At 39.5% G+C, this 24,219-nt stretch overlaps 1 protein-coding gene across 1 annotated transcript in view; it reads left to right on the plus strand.

The window, feature by feature from the left end:
- Positions 1–3,226: 3,226 nt before the first annotated feature.
- The window catches only part of LOC126281733 (T-complex protein 1 subunit gamma), a 51,022-nt gene continuing 30,029 nt past the window's right edge, over positions 3,227–24,219 (plus strand). The window contains exons 1-7 of the mRNA XM_049980914.1: positions 3,227–3,367; positions 3,442–3,503; positions 4,155–4,331; positions 19,175–19,329; positions 19,410–19,596; positions 20,159–20,308; positions 20,418–20,576. Of these exons, the coding sequence (XP_049836871.1) occupies positions 3,331–3,367; positions 3,442–3,503; positions 4,155–4,331; positions 19,175–19,329; positions 19,410–19,596; positions 20,159–20,308; positions 20,418–20,576 (927 nt within the window). The 5' untranslated portion in view covers positions 3,227–3,330. The remainder of the gene's footprint in view (positions 3,368–3,441; positions 3,504–4,154; positions 4,332–19,174; positions 19,330–19,409; positions 19,597–20,158; positions 20,309–20,417; positions 20,577–24,219) is intronic.

Below are 24,219 nucleotides of genomic sequence, written 5' to 3' on the forward strand. Positions count from 1 at the left end.
ACACAAACGACCAGAAAAGGCTTGAAATGTTGTGTGGTGTGGTTGATGTATCTGAGGGTACTTGTTTTAGTATAGCCGTGCTGTATCTAGACCATTTACATCTGCTTGGCTGAACACAAACATGATGTCGGCTTGTCCCCAACATAAATACTGTACCATTCTACTGCTTACAGTACATTGCCCCAATCACACAAACTGCAACACAAGGAGCACACAGTATGTGGCCAGAGGAACTGTCATTCGTCAGTGCCATCTACTGTGGCAACAATGCATTTCCAGACACATATTCATAAGACCTTTTTTCGTCCATTTTCAGTCAGGAATCGTTCGTTGGTCAGTTGGTAAAGTTGACCCTCTATATTTCAATAAATTCAGAAAGGAACTCTAAAGCAATGACATGCATCAATCATTTTAGAATTCAGTGAGCATGCAAAAATTGGAAACACTAGGCTGAACAAACAAGAATGACTAAACTGAGAACATACAATGGTGTGTGGCTGGTGTTCCGCTGAAAATGGAAATTGGTTATGTGGTGTTCCTTACTCACTAATTTTGAGATGCCATATTGAATTTATTCTATTTTGTTGTTTCCATATTATACAATTGTGTATGGAAAAGTAATGCATCCAAATTTTTTTTTCTGTTCTCATCATCGGTTGTGGTGTTACTTGTCACACACATTACTTGTCGCCATTCTTGCTTTGCTGATGCAAGTTGCAACCCTCTGCCACTAGAGGGCTCCGAATTGTACAATGTAACATGGTAGTGTATAGCTTAACTATGTTGGTGCCTCAGAAAACTGAAAGTACAAATTTCAAGGGTTCATCCACACATGGAGTGCCCTCTCCTTCAGCACGACAATACCAGTACACACACAAGGGCTGCAACATCTGCAACAATCTGACACCTTGGGTTCACTATCATTGATCATCCTCCATACTGTCCCGACTTGGCCTTAGCATTTTTCATCTGTTTCCAAAACTTAAAGAAGAGCTTCGAGGACTTCACTTTGATAGCCATGAAGCGATATAAGCAGAGCTCAGGTTGTGACTCCGCCAACAAACATTCTACAGTGACAGTAGCAAAGAACAGATTTCTTGTTGGGAGAAATGAGTTCATCGCCAGGGTGGCTATTTTTAGAAATAAATATGTAGACATGAAGAATAGAGATGTGGAATGATAATAAAGTTTGTTTTATTTGAAAAACTTTACCAGTTTTAAAAAATTCGGAGGCACTACTTTTCAGCACGCCCTTGTAATTTGTGTATGAGTGTATGCCATTTCAAAGCAATGGTGCATTGGAGATTTAGCACAAACATTTCACTCTGTGTGCGATTTCTTATTTGATTAAATGTCAGTTAACGACAAACTGACAGTAGAGGTGTTTATGAGAACATAAGATAAACAATCATAATTCCCAAAAATGTATGCAATTTCTATGGTCTTGGGATTAGAGACGTGCAATTCTGGAGTAGGAGGAAGTAGCTGCGCATCATAATACAAACCAACAATGTCTTTCCATCTTTGCTTTTGCAACACATTCTGGAAATTTCTCATTCGTTTAACAGAAATATGTTCTGCAATATTCAACGGTATTTACGAATCAAGAGTGTGCTCTCTCAAAAACGTACTTCTTCGATTTTGTGGCTTCTGTCTGCAAGTAAAACAACCAGCAATGACATTTATTTTCTTGCCCATCACAAATATTGTTGTTTATTCCTGAATATCTTGTGGTTTCGGAGAGTTTGGTTGTTTATTTCTGAATATGTTGTGGTTTCGTAGAGTTTGGTTTCACGGGAATTTAAGAGCACAGTTTGAACTACTGCGGGTGAAACAAACAGCAATGACTTCTGTATTCTTTCTTGTCACAAATATTTATCTGCGATCGCTTTCTTAACAATGCTTTGACAAATTCAGTGGTCAAGATAACAAAGATTTCACCACACAACTACCGAGAGACATCACTTAACCCGAATGCGGTAGTGGCGTCCTCATTTTAGTTGATCATGTACAAACAGCTGACCCTCTCCTCTCCCATCCCCGCCCCCTACCACGTCTTTACTGTTGTATTCCCCCTACCCTCCATCTCTACACCCTACATCTCCTTTCCCAAGGTGGCTTTCATCAACTCCCCCTCCCGGATGATGCCCTCTCTTCCTCCATTTATCCCTCCTATCAACTCTGATCCTCACTCCCCCTCCTTTCCTCTGTCCTTTTCCTGGGCTCCCTCTCCCCCCTTCCTTCCTCTTTTATTCCCCACCTCACCTCTCTCTGCCCCCTTCTCTCCCCCGAGTCCTTTTGCATTTCCCTCCTCTGCCTCTTCTTATTCCCTCTCGCGTCTGCCCTGCCCCTCTCCCCCCTTATGAGTCCTCTCCCTCCTTGGTTCCCCCCTTTCGTTTTCTCCTCTCCTCCCTCCTTGTTTTTCCCCCTCCTCCAGCTCCCCCTCCCCATCTGCCTATGGCTCGGGAGTGCCATATTTGCGCCACCATTTTCGTGCAGTGTTTTACAGTGTGTGTTTTCCAGTGAGTGTTCCGTGGTCTGTCTTTAGGGAAGTGTAGCGAACAGCCATCATACTGTCGCTGGGTGTGATTTTTTATCTCTTGCGAACAGAAACCAGACTGTCGCCATGTTTTTTTTAATTATTACTTGTCTGATTCATGTGTATTTTATCGACATTGCCAACCTCTTTTGCTTTCTTTTTTAACTTTCCGCATTTTTAGCCGTTTTACACTTTAAGTCATCATTTTATCGCCTGTTTTTCCTTGTTTCTTTCTTCTTCCTTTTCTTAAAAAAAAAAAAAAAAAAAAAAAAAGAGACTGTAGGCTGTAGAGCAGCGTACTAAGCTGCTGCCAGCCCCCCCCCCCCCCCTTTCTGGGGGAATTGAAAATCAATAAAGAAAAAAAGAACAGCTGACTCAGTAGCTTTCGCGCCCTAGATATGTGGCGGTTTCTACACTATACGCTATGATTTGTCTGTGCAAATGTGATTTCCACCCACATATCTGAGCAGTTTTGCTCGAACCCGCAGCTCCAATTTCCAGATTTTTGCAGATCTAATACGTTTTGCCTGCCTATATGTACTCTATCGATTTTTTGGACGAAAAATAAATAAAATGGACCGAAAATGAGGAAAAGCAACAATTACAGTGAAAAAATTGTTTTTCTGTGGAAATATTAAACCCAGTTCATTCTTCAGATTGTTGGTCTAGAGAAGTGGTTTATCTTTGGTTGTTCAGTGATGTACTATCATTGCGATCTATCTTTGTTACGCACGCCTGCTGAGACAGTTGAGTCTTTGCTGTGTAACTTAACCACAAAAAAGGAGTGAAACATGTTTGGGGCAGGAGCGGCACCTATCTTAGTTCTAAGTAAGCATTTTTATTGCAGTACTTTAATTTTTTTCGTTTATTGTTCTGTATTAACTCATTGTTGTGATCCGCAGGCCAAAATACGAAGAGGGATGCCGGCAGAAAGGTTCAGGTGGAGAACATAGGAGCTGGAAAGGTAAAAAGACAAGACACCACGAGGATGTTATGGTACTTTAGAAGTGATACATTGTGTTTCATGAAATTATGTATGTTCAGACACGATGTGTCATGTTAATCACCTGTCGCTGATTAACGACAACTAACTGAAGAATCAAATAAGTCATACTCGTAGTAGGGAGAGTGTGATCATATAGTTATCTGCGCTAGGAATATAGTGGTGTATCAAATATCTGACGCTTTGAATGACGCCTCTCAGTCCGCGTTTTGTGAAATATCCACAGGTGAAGAAGTCAGTGTAGACTGCGATAATGTTTCATACGATACTTACAACTTTCTGTGCTAGTGAAATGTGTTAACGGCTTTGATTTCACGTAACACCCAATAATGTAACATCTCGGCACGCAGTGTAAAATCGGCCATGATTCGCAATATAAAACTATCAGTTTATGCAGTAAATGTGCTGGAAGTGTTTATGTTTGACACACCCATTTTAGCTGTCAGATAATTCATCGTCCATTGAACTTAATCCACAGTTTATGATGCAGGGCTGGACTCATTTTCATCGGAACTCAGGCCTAAGTCGATGATAAGGAACGTGATAGAATGTGTGTGTATGTTCTGTTGATCATCAAAGAGTTGCTAACTAATCACATTTATTGTATTGCAGGCAATAGCTGATGTTATAAGAACATGTCTTGGGCCACAAGCAATGTTGAAAATGTTAATGGATCCAATGGGAGGAATTGTTATGACTAATGATGGCAATGCTATTTTGAGAGAGATAACAGTGCAACATCCAGCTGGCAAGTCTATGATAGAAATAGCACGTACACAGGATGAAGAGGTATTTCTGCTATAGTATTGTATATATACTACTGACTTCATAGGCCACATATGTACAGTGTGTAAATTTTCTTCTTTGGAGTAATATCTTTAAGCAGCTTTTGTATTTAAATTATGTAGCATTTGTAACAAGCTTAACTCGTGTTGTGCCGGCTGCAGTGGTCTCGCGGTTCTAGGCACGCAGTCCGGAACCGTGCGACTGCTATAGTCGCAGGTTCGAATCCTGCCTAGGGCATGGATGTGTGTGATGTCCTTAGGTTAGTTAGGTTTAAGTAGTTCTAAGTTCTAGGGGACTGATGACCACAGCAGTTGGGTCCCATAGTGCTCAGAGCCATTTGAACCTTTTTTTTTTTTTTTTAACTCGTGTTGTGTAGGCTAGGTTTCTGGGTTAGACTGTGACTTAAACAAATAATATTTTAGAAAATATACAGGGTTCTGCTACACCAACACAGTCACAGAAATAAGATACTTCCCTTGACCTACATAGGTCTATCACAGCCGTTGATACCAAAACACCAACACCTTCAACTTCAAAAAGTGCAACCAAAACCTCAAAAACCCAAATACTCTATATTCACTAAATCAATTAAAACACAACCAACCAACTGTAAATATACTACATACAAAACATTACAATGGCTATAGAATGAAACCAAAACTGAAATTACTTACCAACAAAAGCCTCTGGTAATATCACCACACACACTCGCACACCTCATTTTGTTCCCACAAACGTGACACCTAACATATTCAGCAATAAGACTGAACACCTGCAGAAACTGTATGGCAAGACATCATATCATCACCCATTTCAGAACATAGTGATGCACTCGTGAGCTTCACTGTCATATCATACTTAACAAAAACGCAATTTAAAAATTAGACTTCTTTCCACACAACAGATAACAAACTAATCAGACTTAACAAAAATGCCAAACACACAAACAAAAATAACCTTAATGATGCACTACCTAAATTCAAAACCACGTTAGCATGATGACAACCAAAGCTAAAATGAATCCAATATCACACGTTAAATTCAGCATGTCAACTTTCACAGCCGGAGGGCACCATCAAATACAACATGACATCTACAAACACAACCAACTCCAAGACTCCCATATGTAGTGATGTCACATACCGAAACACGATTACGTCAAGGGTCAAAGCAGATTGGTGGAATCACACACTTCCATTGACCTGTACATATAAACTATGGCAACATTCATGTAGTACAGTCACACACGTCATAATTGCCAAAGCACCAAGAACCTAGTTGGAGTAGGGAGTATTTTGGTTTTCTTATCATTAATATCTTAAAACTTGTTAACAATTTTGAAAATATAAGATTGCAGGAAGAGAGAGGTTTTCAGCAGGGACTAAAATGCAGTTACAGAATATGCAACACATTACAAAAATTGATTGTTGGGACAGAATTGTTGCCATCCCAAATTCACAAATCACCTTCCTACATAACCCAGACTTAAAGCTACACTACAGAGCGTGCCGACATTTCAATCCTCACTCTAGAAAAAATGTACAAATATCAGTGTCATTTGTCATAGAATGGCAGTATTGTGAACATTGTTACACCTCCTGTTTGGCAATCTCATTTAGGTTTCCTGCGATTTCACTGTAGCCTATAGTTCAAAGAAAGTTCGTACCTTTGCAAAATATACGGCTCATGCCCTTCACCAACTCAGCTTCAACTTGGTGATGCTTTGGCAAGATGGTAAACTCTAATCATCCTTCCTTGTAACAATGGTGGTATAAATGTGTCTTTGTTTAGTGACATTGTTTAAGGGATAATCTTGTTTCTGCCATTTTTGTGATTGAGATCTACAAAATCCGCAATTACTCATAATTACTAATTATTTCATTGTTTTAATCGCTGTGATGAACATTCCCTTCAAAAATGGCCTGTGTTGCGTATTAAATCTCGTTTCACTTTCCAAATTGATATTTTTAGGGTTTTGGTGGAAAAAACTAGTTGGACAAACTACCAGAATATCGTCATCATGGCTCTGTAAAGCACCTGTTTCCAACAGATTGGTAGTAAGTGATATTGCCCATACACCTCAGTTGTCCAATGCTGCACATCATTTCGGATGAGGTTATCGGATGCAATGAGTGAGAGTAAGAAGTAATAATTTAAGTAAGCAACTGGAGGGTAGGAAATGTTGGGGAAACAGGTTAGGAATTTTGGCAGAGTGAGAAGACCTGGCTCAGACGGGAGATGTGTGTGTGGCTCATAATGATGTGGAAAAGTGAAAGCAAGGGGGAACATGATAGAAAAGTGGAAATAGGAGGTTGTGGGGTATGGGTGTAGCGTTAACAGATGGATTGAATAAGAGTGAAGTGGTGAGGAGGGGAGAATAGAAGGATGGACGTGTGTGTGTGGTGAAGATTGAGAGACAAAGCTCAGGAGGATTGCAATATAGAAGGTTATGATGTAAGGAAAATTCCCATCTACATATGACAGAGGAACCATATGGAACAGATTTTGAAGCATCCATTGGAATGAAACATGTTGTACTTAACCTCATGCTCTGCCATTGATTGGTTGAATTTCCTTGTGGTCAGGCAGTGGTGGTGGCTATTCATTTGCTGGACAGCTGCTTGGTGCTTGTGCCCACATAAAAGCCTGTATAGAAGTTACAGCAGAGTGATTATGTTGCTACTTCTTTCACATGTGGCTCTGTTGCTAACAGGCTATGATGTCTGGGAAGTTGCACAGGATACATCACACACTTTTGGGTCTTCCACTGAGGCACTACCCCAGTAGCAAGGTGTTTTGTGTAGGCATTGCATAAGGACGGCACATGGTGTTCCGCAGATTGAGTGACTACAAAATATTTATTTTGAGAGATGGAAAGAATTTTGGGTACAATGTTTTTCATCTCAGGGGACATTGAGAGGTAGTAAACTCCCAGCAAAACATGTAGTTAATTTATTCCAAATCAGAGTGATAGTGGGTGCTCTTTTGCCGCTGTTTTTTGGGAGTGACTGGAAAGTCTTAGATATTTGTCGATATGGCACAGTAGACGTGTCTGTGGAGTAGGTTTCGAGGCTAGTGCTACTCTGTGAAGGCTCAGTGGGGCCTTGGGCATACTGGTCAAGGTATTGCTCATCACTGCATATGTGCTGTCCACGGGCAGCTAGACTTTATGAGAAAGCCATTTTGGTGTTGAAGGGTCAGCAGCTATCAAAGTGACAGGTTTTCATGGATCCTTTGGAGAAGTTGCCAATCTACAAGAGAGTGGAATATTGAGTTAAGAACCACCTGAATTGGATATGTTAGAAGCTGTGGAAGGTTTCTCAGAGATGTCCAGTAAACATGTTGATATATGAGTGTGTGAAATGAATGCCCATGGGCATTCCCTTCAAAGAAGAATGTGTGTGTGTGTGGGGGGGGGGGGGGGGAGAGAGAGAGAGAGAGAGAGAGAGATAGAAGTCCATAAAACGTTTTGTCACCCACATGACAGTAGTGACAGCAATAATAGGAGATGAAAACTTAAAGCAATGGTGTTCTTATATGACTTTATGGTGTGGGAAATGAAAGAGGAGAGGTATTGGAAAGGCTAAATGTATGGGTGGAAGTGGTGGGACAGTATAGCTGGAAACTTGATGCAAATAAGTCTAAATGGTGGTGACACCAAGGAATAATATAAGAGTAGTGATAAATGTAAGTATTAGAGAGAAGTGTGCTGTTCAAGACTTTCCTGACATGATAAACGCTTCATTGGTTCGTGGGTGTCACATCAGATAATGTTGTGGACGCCACACAATATTTCATGAAGTACTTACTGATGTGTTGCTGAAATGGCTTGCCAATATATATGTTGACTCACTAGAAAAGTGCAGGCACTAAGGGGTGGGGCTATAATGTCATTTGAGACAAATCACAGAACACGGTGACATCCAGTAGCCTTCCCTCGGTCGGGGAAACAGCCCCAGTCTTCGCATTCACGGTGAGGGAAAAGTGCGGCAGTGTGTTGGTGCCCATTTCAAGTGTGTGGACTTTTGATTCTCCGTCTGTGGCGACTCACTCTTTCGTATCCAGCCAACGATGCCTTAGTACTGTCAGTGTTGGTTCTGATGCCTTGCTGAGTTGAAATCCTGCATGTCTATTGATCAGGTCGTCACTTTTTCGGATTTAGATTGCTTCTTTAATGATGAAGTCTCTGTACGTGAAAGCGAATAAAAGGATCATTGTCTCTTCGTTGTTCATGCTTTGTCCTGTGTCAATTTCTAAATCTACATGGATACTCAGCAAATCACATTTAAGTGCCTGGCAGAGGGGTCATCGAACCACCTTCACAGTTCTCTATTGTTCCAATCTCGTATAGGGCATGGAAAAACAAACACCTATGTCTTTCCACGCAAGCTCTGATTTCCCTTATTTTATTATGAAAAGCATTTCTCCCTATGTAAGTCAGTGCCAACAAAATATTTTCACGTTCGGAGGAAAAATACTGTGATTGAAATTTCGTGAGAAGACTCCTCCGCAACAAATAATGCCTTTCTTTTAATGATGTCCACTCCCAAATCCTACATCATTTCAGTGAAATTCTCTCCCCTATTTTGTGGTAATTTAAAATGGCTGTCCTCCTTTGAACTTTTCGATATACCCCGTCAATCCAATCTGGTAAGGATCCCACACTGCGCAGCAGTTTTTTACCGTATGTTGGTGGCGTGTTCTTTAAGATTGGCAGGCTGTTCAAAAAACATGAAATGAAATGTGTCTTCCACTTCCAGCACAAGTGTAAACTGTGCTGAGGTTTTGTAAGTAAAACCTAGGTCTGAAGAGACTGTGGATATATTCAATCCCGTGCCAGTGTGGGAAATCGTATACTGGCCAGGTGTGTGACATTGTTACGGATAGATGCCAGCCAGAAAAGTCTGCTGTGGCTGAACACTGTCTTGACACAGGACACAGCATAAACTACGGAGAGACAAAGATCCTTTCATCGGCTTCCACGTATTGGGCTCCATAATTAAAGAAGCAGTCGAAATCGTACTGGTAACGACCTGATCAATAGAGACACAGGATTTTAACTCAGCAAGGCATGGGAACCAGTATTGGTGGTACTAAGACATTGTCAGCTGCAGACAAAGGAAACAGAGTCAACACAGACAGAGAATCAAAGTCCACACACTTAAGCTGGGTGCCAACGCACTGCCTGCTCGCACGCTGGGCAGCTATTTGTGTCCGCACTTTTTGTGCATCGCAAGTGCAAAGACTGTGGCTCGCTTCACCAACAGGAGGCACTGGGTATTGCTGTGCTCTATGATTCGTCTACGATGACTTTATAGCCCCACCCCTTGGCGCCTGCACTTTTCTAGTGAGTCAGCATGTATATTGGCGGGCCATTGCAGCAACAATTCAGTAAGTGCCTGAAGATGATGATCAGCTGCCCCATTGAAATATTGTGCTGCTTCCACAACATTATATGACAGAACACCTGTGAACCAATTGAGCAATTAGAGAACAATGTTTCAAGTACCTTAGGAGCACAGTAGAAGACAGGAGAGGGAATGGTTAAGGGATTACTGAAAGGAGGAGGTAAGCCCTTGGAATCCAGCAGAATGTTAGGAGCCTGTTATGGAGTAAAGGTGTGCCACCCTCACATATGCATAAGAAACATTATAATGAAGTGCAGGTAGACAGGATGTCGGCTTGTGAGATAAAATTTCAAAGCAGCAGCATTGGACTTACTATGAAGGATAGAATAAGGAATGAGATGCTGTGAGAAATAGTGAAAGAGAAGTCTGTGTAAGAGTGCGTAGAAAAGACGAGACTGAGGTGGTACGGGCATGTGAAAAGAACAGGAGTTGGTTGGATATGATGTTAGACATCAGAGCTTGATAAAGACCAAGAGATAGTATTGTTGGACTGAAGGAATGTTGGAAGAAGAGAGGAGGAGACAGGAACAGAGTGAAAAGAGAAATTAGATGTGAGTACAGGAAAACGTGGATAGTCTCACATTCCAGACAGACACGCTGAGGGGCTGCAAAATGTAGATGATAATGACGACTCACATCTCTCCCCTCCCCCTCCCCCCGTGCAACTTCATCCATTTTGTCTCAATAGGGTGAGTTTGAAATGAGTGAGTGACGACATGATGCCTGGCGTTTCAGCCTGTCCTAGAGGTGACATTTTCAGTGGCCAGAAATGTCATACTATGCAATCATCAAACAAGTTCCATAATTCTTCTACAGATTGACATCAGAGATACATGCCTATACATTTTTTATCTGTCTGTTCTGTGACGCTTCTTGAAAACAGGAAAGACCTGCACTATTTTCCAGTCATAGGAATTCTTTGCTCCTCAGTTACCTACGGCACACTGCTGCTGATTTCACGTCAGATAAAAAATATGAGGGTTTTCTTGCAAGGCAGCAGATATAGAATTTGACTTTAGAATTCAATGAACCCTTCATAAGATGGACTCTTTTGCTTTTACACCATCTTTAACATAGCTGTCGAACCACAGAGGGCCTTTCCCATCCATCACAACTTTACTCAGCTCCTACCTGTCAAGGATATTGTACAGTACTCTTGGACCTTGTCCAGTTTGCTTAACATTTTCACTGCTGAATGTGAGTTTTACATGTTGACCCTTCAGGTAATCTACAATGTGTTTTTTTTGTCACTTGCTATGCAGAAATTGCTTCTTATTTTTCTATACATTCCTATTCAGAGCTGTATTCAGTGATGCTGTAACTGCTTTATGACACTAATCCCATTTGTATGCTAATGGACATGAAAAGTTTCAGGCTGTTGGTGATGTGGAGATGTTATACGTTATATTCACAATGCCATTAAGGTGACATCTGGTTTCAGCCACTTTTCTGTCCCTAGTGCTAGGGGGCATTATTACAGTTCACAAGTGAGACTATTTCAGGGACCTTTCCATACATGCTCCTCCAGTTAACTGAATACCATGTTCACGTTTAATTTCTCTGATCTGCGATGACAAATTCTGCTCTAACTAATGCTGATTGTATTTTTCCTGCCTGAAATCAGAACATATATTATAAAGCCTTCGGAGGAATTTCTCTATATTATTTCCAAAATGAGCGATAGCACTTTGCAATAAAGATTTTAGTCAGAATTAGAAAACAAGTTCCTTTAAACAATTTATTATGGCTGTGATTCATTGCATCAATAAGACTATAAAATTGTTTAGAAATCCTGTTGTACAGTAGCAATTTCAGCTCCATTCTCCCAGTGGGATGGCAGCACCTTGTGAAACCAGTCTTGTGCAAGACATCTCCCTCCCCTTGTTTGCCTTGTGGGATAATCACTATGATCATAAAATTATTCCAGTAAATTATTATGAACAATGTCCTTTGAGAAATCATCCAAGTGAGTGACAGTTCTTCTTCCACTAGTATATTTCCTCAGAAATGAAAATTGTACTTCAGGATTACAAGTTTACATTCTCTGTACTGTCGCACATATTCTCTGCAATGTTCTGAGTGAAACACCTTACACCTGTTCTGTTACAATCTGCAATGCTCATAAGATTTAATCACTGGTAGAATTGCCTGTAAGGTTGCAAAGACATACAAATGTCTTGTATATGACTCCATTTGTTTGGCTCTGTGTGTGTTATAACTTGAATCATATTAACACACAAACAAGAGTAGCTGTAATATGCATTGAAAATCAGCTCTCTTTAAAAACATACAACACTTCCATACAATGAATGATCAGTAGCAGAAAAGTTACATAATTGTGTCAGTGGTAGCATAAAGTGCAGTGTTGTCACATGGAACTTTTCAGTGTTAGGTGCATTTATAGCAGTTGCTTTGTATGATGCTATCTGGATGGCAGCTGTGATGGAAATAACAATATAGCAACAGTATGTACTAAACGTCATGTACCAAGCCGGTCTAGGCCAAAGGCTTCTCATTGCCAATTACAAATGAAGGGAAGGCAGTGTGTGGGCTGACTGATATTTACTCAAAATTACCAGTTTCACTGCTGTGTAGAGCAGAAAGTTTTGAATCCAGTCACATAACTAGTTTAATATTCTGTAAGCTCATATTTTGCCCATTAACACTGTGAAACTTTATTGGATGCCTTTCACAAGTCAAGTAACGTAGTGTCAAACTATTTGCTGTAATGTATGGCCATCTAAAGAGTGTAAACCGACTGTCACAAGAACTTTGTTTGCAGAATCATTGTTGATTCCTGTAGAGGAGACTTTTATTCTCCATAAAGATCATTGCTGTAACTACCAAATTTGTGTGTGTGTGTGTGTGTGTGTGTGTGTGTGTGTGTGTGTGTGTGTGTGTGTCACTTCATAGTTTGCGCATGAAGTTTGTGCTTAGTTCAGCCACTAGATGCCACCTGGCCTGCTAGTATGAAAGCAGTTGCGTGCACAGCCTGCCAGCTGTGACCCCAGTTAGAAGTAACAACTATATGGGTCTGAGCACAAGGCCCTGTCAGCCACTTGTGCGTTGTCTGTTGTTTGTACTTTGTCTCTCATGTGTTAATGCTTTTTCATGTAATAAAGTTACAGTGTTCTTGGATTAGAGCAGTCACAATATGTGAACCATCAGATGACACTTCTTGAAAACAGGTTTTACATGGGTCTTTTCCAGTTGCTTGGTACCCTTTGTTTCTCCAGCAGCTTACAAGAAACTGCTGCCAGAAGTTCATAAAATTCTCTCACTTAGCCTGTATAGAATCATTTAGGTGTCTCAGCAATGTAGGAAAAGATAGATTGCTACTTGCCATAAAGCTGACGTGTTAAGCTACAGACAGGCACAATTAAGACACTTAAATATAACCTTTTGGCCACAGCCTTTGTCAGCAAATGAGGCAGATACACCATTCATTCACACAAGCAAGCACACCTCATGCACACAACCGCGAGATTCAGAAGCTAGGGCCAGGCGTTCTGGTTTGTATGTTGTAATTTCTGAGGTTGTGGTTACACTGAGAACACAGCTGTTTTTATCTGAATACATATCGGATTTATCTTCTGTGTTACAATGTCTTGCTTTCAAGCTTATCGTCTGACCATCACTCTTATTGACTGCATAGAACTGGAAGCTAATGCAACCCCTTTCATCGCTGTCACACATCATGGCAAGCATTGACAACATTTCAACACAAAACACCTGAGCACACCACTCTCCTTATCAAGACTTTGACAGTCTGCTGTAGAAATGAATACTGAATACTGTTGTTGAGTATTTGTCCAATTTTAAAGTCAGTTTAATTTCAGTTACAAATTGAGCCAGACAAACTGCAATTTAAATGTGGTAGAAGTTCCTAAAATGCCAAAGTACGCAGTTTCGAGTCCTGTGGTTGGCAACATGATATAATTTGCTTCCCTTTCACTGCTCCCCTCCCTGCACTCGTCTACTTCTCAGCCAAGCTGATATCACTGTTCCTCCCACCAACCCTTCCATAGTGCTGTGCTTGAGCAAGTGTGATACATGGAATGCAGTATCTTCTAGGATGAAATTCATGTAACAGCAGCAGCCAATACATAATTTAAAGATTGGAGTCACAATTCAGTCCAATTTTCCAACTTTAATTTGTTTCGCTGCCTACTAATGTCTGTTGGTACTACCCCCATAAAAGGGCTTGCTGCTGTAGTTTCTTCTCGCAATAACAATTAGTTTGATATGATTTATTTTGTCATTCTGGATTAATTTTCCTTCTTGTTTCATCTTAATGCCACCATCATGTGCTCCAGTATTCTGGATATGTTAACTGCAACTGAATATCTCATTTGCAGCCGACTTAGTAAATCACTACTATCTCATAATGAAACAAAGTATTGATCTAGGTTCTGGATTGAGTAATACTTTTTGAAAGACAGCATTTCTGCTCTTCAATGTTACCTTTACTTAAAAAGTAGGATTAATGTTAGTACGTGGTAATTAAACATGTTTGAGAACTTTATTGCAAATCTTTTCAAATACAACAAGAGCTTGTAAGCCGATAGAATTTAGTGCTGTTTCCTCCTTTTTTTGTCAAAACTGTCAAATTTTAAGCATAACAATAGATTGTTGTAGTGGTTAGTTCATAGTTTCTTGCGTATCCCTTACTGTAGCACTGTCTGAGTCAAATGTCATGTTATCATTCAAGCGACATCAATACTGTATCGAGCACTTTGGTGTAACAGGAAGTCTTGAGTCTGTTTGTGCATAAGTATCATTTGCTCAGCTCATTCCAACTGAATTCTTCAGACTAAATCTGCATGTGCCACAATAGCCAAAGCTTCATCTACAAATATAAAATGGCCCCTATGTACCCTATTAAACAACATAAAAATATTAACCTAAGTAGCAGTAGTTTAACCTACGAGTATGACAACAACCCAGTATTTTTTGAATGATGAATTTGGGAAAAAAAACTTCATTTTATAATTGGGTAAATACAGTATGTTATCTGCCACATTTGCTGAACTGACTGTTGCAAGTCTGCTCCTTCAGCAATGTATACATAATGTACGAATAAATCACAGGAAAATAATATTTTCTGAAACTCCTGGAGGTGAATACATTGTTGTTGGTACAGTGCTTTGGAAGCTTGTTGAAAAGAGCACACAGTAGTGTAGGACAAAACTATTTGTAGGTTTGACAGGGAAGAACTGTAATACGAACCACACTCTCGTCATATCGGTATGCTTTCAGTTCTTTCACTGAAGACACAACCATTGGTTGAGAGGTGAATGAAGACAGTACCACAGTAGGCGAGCAAGCAAGGTCATAGACCAGTGAAACATTGATGATAAGTTACAACAAAGTCCGAATACAGTCTAGGAGTAAACAATGTATTATTGGTCATTGCTACAATAGAGAGCTTGCTGTCAACTTCGATTGGTTGACAAGTGAGGCTGTGGCATTCCACAGTAGCCCATAAAGCTGTCGCAGGTGTTTTGCCACATGCCTCTATACTGGCAGACGTATCCTCTCACGCTGTGCCTTGCGATCTTGATGGACTGTGCATATTTACATAGATTGATCAGTTGATATGTCAAGTGGGATTACAAGACTGGCTATTGAGAAACCATTTTCAGTAAATAGTTTACAAAAATTTACTGTGATGATCATTCTAGTCATTTGCTGTTGGGATTACTCTTCAACTGTCTATTTCTTTGTTCTTAAACTTAATGACTAGCTATATTTTGCAACTCTTCTTTTTAAACTTTCTTAGTTATCCAGTTGTAAGATTCACTGGCTGTACCTGGTGGCACGGTGCTACCATAGCAGCTTGTAGCTGATTCTGAATTGTAGTCTATCCATATTTATAAGTTGATGGTTGTCTCTTCATAATTTACATTATGTTACCAGATGGTGGTCAATATTAAATATATTTTTCCTACAGTTCCTTGTGACCATTTCATAGTTTCGTAGTTTAGTGGGAATGTAAGGATACCATTCACGTAGCTGTGATAATTCCTACATAGTAATCCAGCATTTAAATGAAACGCACAACACATTTGTAATTGTCTCGTGTCTAGTGATAGTGTCTTACAGTGTATTTGAAACTTACTGTAATACTGCTTATTGCAGGTTGCCTGTCTGCCAAGATGACAGAACTGTTTCAGTCTCTTGCTTTCCTTTATTGATTGCACACCTCATAAATCTTCTACTACTTTATTTTAACGTCTCGGTAGTGGCAGAGATTTTCTCAATTTCAGTCATATTTCCTTCACAGCTTAGCCACTTTCCAGTGTGTGGTAGAGTACTTCAATTTTCCCCATTCCATTTGTTAGTGGGTGTGGCTAAAACTCGTGAGATTTTAATTCACAGTAAGTTATGTTTATTTATATTGAGTGTCAACAGCTAGTCTCTGTGCCAGTGGTATATCTCAGCAGGTCTTCCTGGATTTCACTAGTCTTCTTGCATTGCAACCTTCCTGTGTGCAACTACATCATCTGTGAACAGATTCACAGCACTTCCAACATTATCTACTGGATCTTTACGAGAATTTGAAAGCAGTGACGACTTTTCTAACTCTCACTACGGACAGTCTCGAAATTACCTTTACATCCATCCACTTTGTTCCATTAAGAGTGATATTGTGAGTTCTATCTTCAGAAAAGTTCTGAATCGAGTAAAAAATGTCATCTATTACTTGGGAAAGCTTTTATTTTTTTCACTAAATGGCAGTATGGAGTGCCTTCCAGAAGTCAAAGGAACAGTGGATCCACCAGGTTGTCATTATACATGGTGCTCTGTCCTGTAGGCGAAGATTGCAAGCAGAGTTTCACGAGATCTCTGTTTGTGAAATCTGTATCTCTTTTTAAGAGGTATTTTCATTCTCCAAAAACCTTAATGTTCGAGCATAAAAAAAAGTTCTGTGATTTTGAAAGAGATTGATGTTAGCAAGGAAGACATAGAGTTATGTTTCTGTCCAACGACCATCTGTGAAACAAACAGCTGTTAGAAGTGGAGCAAGGTCTTTTGCATAATCTCTATCCATCTTCAAAAAATTAAACAAAATTGCTCAGTATCTGCCATTTCAGCTTTCATGTGGTGATTGATAGGAGGAACGATATTCAGATCTTTCAAGAAGAAACATTTTCAGAAACCAAATTCACTTATTTCTACCTTCATTCTGTCATCTTATACGTAAGTGCCAATTTTGTCCCTATGGTGACTGAAAAAATAGCACTTAGTCCTGGACAATATGTTCCTGCTCTGCCTCTAGTTTTGTGGGAGCACATATTTTGTCATGTTTTGTTCCGTAACATTGCACTTATCGTATCTAATGTATTCCATGAAATGTGTCAATTGCCTATGTCAAAGTGAGTGTATTCCATATGTAATATTTCCCACCAAGATCAATGCCGGTAACTAGCTGTGCTACGATCAACGCATTGTATCAAAACAGTCTCGAGGCATTCAGTGAATCATGTGCATACATGCGAAAACCAACACTGAACTGAACGGTCTGAATTAGTGTAAATTAATTGACAGTAAAAAAGAATTAATTCTGTGATTTTTGAAATTGAATTGCTTGTTTGGTGGGTGCAAATTTTGTAGCAAATTGACTATCACCAGACTTGCTTGATTTGCAGCAGTGCATCTGGATTTTTCCAGTGTTGAGCAAATTTTTATCTTACTCCATCTTCTTTTTAGGTTCAGAATCCACATTCACTTTTGTGGTTAGTTTGTGGTGCTCAAAACAAAATTACAGATATGAGTTTATAAATCTGGAGATTGCACAAAATCTATCATGTCTATAGTCTTATCTTCTCTTTGTTGTTGATATAGTTCAAGTAGCAAATTGTTTATTTTAATGTGGTGTTTAAATAATATACACAACACAGATTTATAATTCTCATCTGGTGTATTCGATACTTAATATGTTACTTCTTATTGCCTCTCATCCGCTCACCAACATGGCAGGAAAAAGCTTTACTCTTACTACTTGCAGAATGGGTGAGAGGTGAACATCCCTTACCAGCAATGTCTTAATGAGAATACTGTCATTATTTTATAGTGCTTAGTGAGTGCACCCTTAAAAAAAAACACTATCACTGGCGTCTCAAAATGATGTATGAAAATGTCAGTGAATTCTACATCGACATTGTGCAAGCCACTGTATGGCGCACGAGTACCCTGTACCTCTGCTAGTCATTTCCTTTTCTGTCCCACTCGCAAATAGATAGACTGGGGGGGGGGGGGGGGGGGAAGACTGCATATATGCTTCAATATGAGCCTAATTTCACATATCTAATCTTCGTGATGTGCAATGTATGTTGGTGGCAGTAGAATGATTCAGCAGTTAGCTTCAACTGCAAAAATTTAGAAATTTTCTCAATAGGGTTCCTTGAAAAAAACATCACCTTCCCTCCAAGGATTCACATTTCAGTTCTCAAAGCTTCTCCATAACATGTTGTTCGAACTTACCGGTAACGAATCTAGCAGTCCGTCTCTGAACTGCTGCAATATCCTCCTATCCGACCTAGTACTGATCCCAAACACTTGAACAGTATTCAAGAATGTCGCACCAGCACCCTATATGCAGTCTCCATTAGAGGTGAACCACTCTTGCCTAAAACTTGCCCAATAAACTGGTCGACCATTCGTCTTCCCTACCACAGTTCTCACATGCTCGTTCCATTTCATATCGCTTTGCAACATTATGCCCAGTCATGTATACAGCATGACTGTTTACAAGCAGGGTACTACTAATGCTGTATCCAAACATTACGGGTTTGTTTTTCCGACTCATCTGCATTAACTAATGTTCTTCTACATTAAGAGCTAGCTGCCATTCATCACACCAACTAGAAATTTACTGTCACCTTGCATATTCTTACAGTCATGCAACTTCAGCACCTTCCTGTGCACCACAGCATTATCAGCAGACACCAACAGATTGCTGCCCACCCTGTCGACCAATTAATTTGTGTGTATAGAGAACAATAGCAGTCCTGTCATACTTCCCTGGAGCAGCAGAACAGAAGGCTACATGTGATATCACAGGCTTCTAGTTTGCAGTTGTGCTGTTCGTATACTGTCTGCTGTTTTCAGTTGATTGTTACAGTTAATAGCTGCATGTAAATGCAGTGAATCATTAATTTATAGAGCTACTGGTTTCGTATTGCAAAGTTTTGATAGTGTCCACAGAGTGTGGGAGACGAGTGCATCTATAAGTGAGTGCATTGTCGTGTTGTAAATAGAAATTGATCAAAAGGAGAAAAAATATTATATTAGTAAATAAGCTGTTTAACAAAAGAAATTAGTCTGCAAAACATGTCAGATGTTACGTGTTTCAGATGTTTTTAAGGAGAACAACTTTTTGCTTTATTTTTATTATATGTTCCATAATTAATTCTGTAAATTTCATTTGTTAAGGTTGGAGATGGAACCACATCAGTCATTGTTCTGGCAGGTGAAATGCTTGGTGTAGCTGAACAGTTTTTAGAACAGCAGATGCATCCAACAATTATTATTAGGGCATATAGGCAAGCGTTGGAGGATGCCGTGTCAATACTGCAAGAACGCATAAGGTTGGTTAGTAATATCCCTTTAAAATGGTGGATGAAAAGTTATTTGGTTTATTTTTAATTTATCTTATTTGTGTTTATAGTGTCCCAGTTGATACAAGTGACCGCAAGAAAATGTTGGATGTCATAAAGGCGTGTGTTGGGACAAAATTTATTGGTCGGTGGTCTGATTTGGCATGTTCTATAGCATTGCAGGCTGTGGAGACAATAACACTGGAAGAAAATGGTCGCCGAGAAGTTGACATAAAGCGTTATGCAAAAGTAGAGAAGGTAATATGTCTAATACTTTCCAGATGCAGTTAAATAGGTATGCATTGGACATCTTTGATAGGTGGTTGTTAAGCCTCTGTATCCTCTCTCTCCATTATTACACCCTCTCCCCATGACTTTTTGGGGTGTAGTTGGTAAATTCTGCTTGATTAATGGGAGAATGTCTGTGTGGAAATTGTGAAAAATGTAAGGAAGTGAGAGTTTAAAGTTTTTATGAGATCTAGTGGTATGCTTAGATAATAACTCACTCAGGTGAACACTGCTTGTCTAAGATGGGTTCCACTTCAAGTACACCATAAAGTTTGTTTGCCCTAAATAATCACTGTTTATGGAAATAATTCCAAGTGTTTAACATAGGGAGTATGCCACTAGAATGTCATAAATTTGTCAAATGTTGTCGAAGAAACTTTTGTAGAAGAATTCTATTTTCTTAAACATTGAAGGGGGGGGGGGGGGTTAAATTTTAGTGACTAATATGTTACATTCATTATCATCATTTTTTTTACCAGCTCAGTCGAAAGGATTTTCTGCCATAAATAAATTTAAATTTTGTATTCTGTAGATTCCCGGTGGAAGTATTGAAGAGTCTCTTGTTCTTCGAGGTGTTATGGTGAATAAAGATGTTACTCACCCAAAAATGCGACGCTATATAAAAAACCCCAGGATTGTCTTACTTGACTGTGGTTTGGAATACAAAAAGGGTGAAAGTCAGGTAAGAGCCATTATATCATACACAAATATGTTCATATCTTTACAAAGGTTATTTCTCTGTTGTAGTTATCTCTGTTAAATGAAAAGCTACATGATTGTGAATTTTACAGACGAGTGTTGAAATCATGAAGGAAACTGATTTCACAAGAATTTTGCAACTGGAAGAAGAGTATGTACAGAAGTTTTGTAATGATATTATCGCAGTAAAACCAGATCTGATATTCACAGAAAAAGGAATCTCTGATCTTGCTCAGCATTATCTTTTGAAGGTAAGAGAAGCTGATTTGCCTCATTTCTGAAGAATAATCTGACATATAACGACTAAGGTCAAATAGTTTTAAATATCAGATAGCATCAGCTGAAGGTGAATAGGATGTAAAATGTTGAAGTTTTACAGCATTAAGGTCTATTTGCATGCCACTGTAGGATGTATTTCGGATTTTAATGCGATCAAATGATATAATGTGAAAAGGATAGATTGCTACTCACCATACGGGCCTAGTGGAGATGTTGAGTTGCAGACAGGCTCAACAGAAAAATTGCAAAACAAGTAAGCTTACAGCTGAAAGATCTTCTTCTGAATTTTACACACACACACACACACAGTGTCTGGTCGCTGGAGACAGTGGTGTGTGTGTGTGTGTGTGTGTGTGTGTGTGTGTGTGTGTGTGTGTGTGTGTAAAATTCAGAAGACGACCTTCTGGCCTAAAGCTTACCTGTTCAGCAGTCTTTTTGTTGTGCCTGTATGCAACTGTACACCTCCATTGTCTGGTGAGCAGCAATTTATACTTTCCGTAATATTGTCATTATTCCATCCTGGATTTTCCATTGTTTGAATGATATAGTAAATTAATATTGTGCTAGACATTCTTGGTGTTTGAACAACTCCATAATATGACTGTGATTTACCTCTTCTCTCTTCTTGAACCTGAGCCATTTGTTAACTATTACTTAATATTGTGCTAGACATTCTTGGTGTTTGAACAACTCCATAATATGACTGTGATTTACCTCTTCTCTCTTCTTGAACCTGAGCCATTTGTTAACTATTACCGTGGGTGTGGTGTGTCATGGACTCAACATTGAAAGCATTGGGGGGGGGGGGGGGGGGGGAAGAGACTCCATTCACTACCCAACCACCATCAACATCTCTACAGGACAGTTAGACACAAGGTGCACATATTTTGCATGGTGGCATGCCAAATATAGGAAATAAGATTAGGATTGTATGACATGGACGGGGGGGAGCACAAGCATCATCGTGTCCTTTGGAGTGTCATACAAAAAATTCTGAAAGTTTGTGTGTGTTTGGGTCATGCATTGTTTTATTGGAGGTATAGGTCAGTTACAGGATATCATAGGCAAACAACACATAATCTATAGTAAATTACTGAATTTTCACTGGTTAGTAATGTTAGCAGGTGCATGTGGAAGCTAATTTCATCTCAATTAATGTCCCCCTCTTGATAATGCCACCACTAAATGCCTGAATAGTTCTCTGTTGGCTAGGAAGTTGCATTGTTTCATGTGGTTATCAACACACTTGTACCCTGCCATTAGTGTATCATCAGTTCAGACAACCTTTTTCCATGCTTGAGCATGTGGTGATGCTATGCCAGTACTAATCTCTGTGGCCTGTTGTGTACAGTGAGCAGAGGAACACGTATAGACCATTGGCTTTAGTACTCATAGCAGAGAAGTGGCCATTGGCATGGTGTTCCTGATGACAGTTGAGTCCGTCAGCTGCAATTTTGCCCAGATTCGAAGTACTCCTGATACACCCTTGAAATAGAGGCATATGAAAATTTGAGTAAACACTACCTGATCTCTGAGAATGAGTGTGCCTAGTGATCATGATCTAATCTTTATCAAAGGCACTGATAATCTCTCTCTTAATTATTTGCAGTAATATTGATTGTACTTGCCTGAGATCCTTATTGATATTTGCACAATGTATTGAAGAAGACTGCAGCACTTTTAAAAATATTGACGCTCATTTTCAATGCATTGTGTAGTATGTTGTGCCGTGTAAGGGTGGTATTGCGCAACATGTCGGTTCCTGCTAAGACCGAACGAAATTCAGTTCACTCCGTCTCACAAACAACTGAAAAAAGTAAATTGCTAAGGAAACTAAAGGTTTGTATATCAACACTATTAGGGAAAGGGTGGCCTGCTATTCAATGTAAAGATGACGTGTTGAGTTGCAGACAGGCACAACGGAAAGACTGTAACAGTCTTCTTGTTGTGGTTGTCTGCAACCCAATGGGTCATCTTTATGGTGAGTAGCAATTTATCCTTTTCCTAATATTGTTAAAAGTAAATTAAAGACAGTCAGGAAATGGTATGAAAAATTTATATGGAAGCAACAGGTAGTACTTTGAAGAAAAGGAGTTCTCAATATATCAGGACCTCATTGTCCACAGTAGCAAAGAAAATTGAAGATCATGATTGAAACAAACATTATTATGTCAAAAATCATATTAAGAAGTATCCTTTATTTATTGGCGGTGACCAGTTTTTGTTTCCACGTGTATACTCTACAAACCATCATGAAGTACATGGTAGAGTGCCATGTCCCGTTTTACCTGCTTTTAGGGTTTCTTTCCATTCCTTTCACAAATTCAACATGGGAAGAATGATTGTTTGAATGCCTGTGCGTTCTGTAATTATCCTAATTTTATCCTCACGATCCCTATGTGAGTTATACATAGGGCATTGTAGAATATTCCTAGTCATCATTTAAAGCCTATTCTTGAAACTTTGTTAGGGGATGTTCTCGGGAGAGTTTACATCCATCTTCAAACGTCTGCCAGTTCAGTTTCTTCAGTATCTCTGTGACACTCTTACATGGATCAAACATGTGACCATTCTTGTTGCCCTTCTCTGTATATGTTCAGTATCCCCCATTAGTCATATTTGATATGAATCCCACACACCTAAACAACACTCGAGAACTGGTTGCACAAGTGATTCGTAAGCAATCTCCTTTATAGATTGATTGCATTTTCTCAGTATTCTACCAATAAACCAAAGTCTACTACCTACTTTACTCACCTGAGCCTATGTGCTCATTTCATTTCACATCTGCAGAGGTTACACCCAGGTACCTGTAGGAGCTGGCCGATTCCAACTGTGACTCACTGATATTATTGACACTGTATACTATGGGCACCTTTTTGTCAAGTGCACATTTTTACATTTTTGAACATTCAATGCAAGTTTCCAATCTTTGCATCACTTTGAAATCTTATCAAGATCTGATGGTATGATGGTATGTTTACGCAGCTTCTTTCAGACTGTACTTACTACAGATAACTGCATTATCTGCAAGGTCATACATAACATGAGCAGCAAGGGTCCAAACACACTTCCCTAGGGCATACCCAAAGTTGCTTCTACATCTGACGATGACTCTCCATGCAAGATAACGTGCTGTGTCCTCCATACCAAAAAGTCCTCAGTACAGTCAGAAATTTCACTTGGTATCTCATATTATCACACTTTTAAGTGTAAATGAGGTAGAGAGTCAAATGCTTTTCGGAAATCAGAAAATACTGCTTCAGCCTCCCTGCTTTGATCCAAAGCTTTCAGTATGTCATGTAAGAAAAGTGGGAGTTTGTTTCACATGATTGATGTTTACGGAGTCCATGCTGATTGGCATGGAGGAGGTCATTCTGTTCAAGGTACCTCACTATTTTTGAGCTCAGAATATTTTCTAAGGTTCATAAGATTTCAGACAATATGTCGCTTTTCAAACTATCCATCTTTGTATGTAATTTAAATACAGTCAAATGCTTATGATTGGAAATGGCCACAGCAGACAATCCAGAATGGTCATACAGTCAGTTCAACATACAATAAACAAACTATGCTGAGCAGTACAGAAAGAACTGTATGATGTTGAACTATCTG

This window comes from Schistocerca gregaria, chromosome 7, assembly GCF_023897955.1.
Source record: "Schistocerca gregaria isolate iqSchGreg1 chromosome 7, iqSchGreg1.2, whole genome shotgun sequence".
Classification (NCBI taxonomy): domain Eukaryota; kingdom Metazoa; phylum Arthropoda; class Insecta; order Orthoptera; family Acrididae; genus Schistocerca; species Schistocerca gregaria.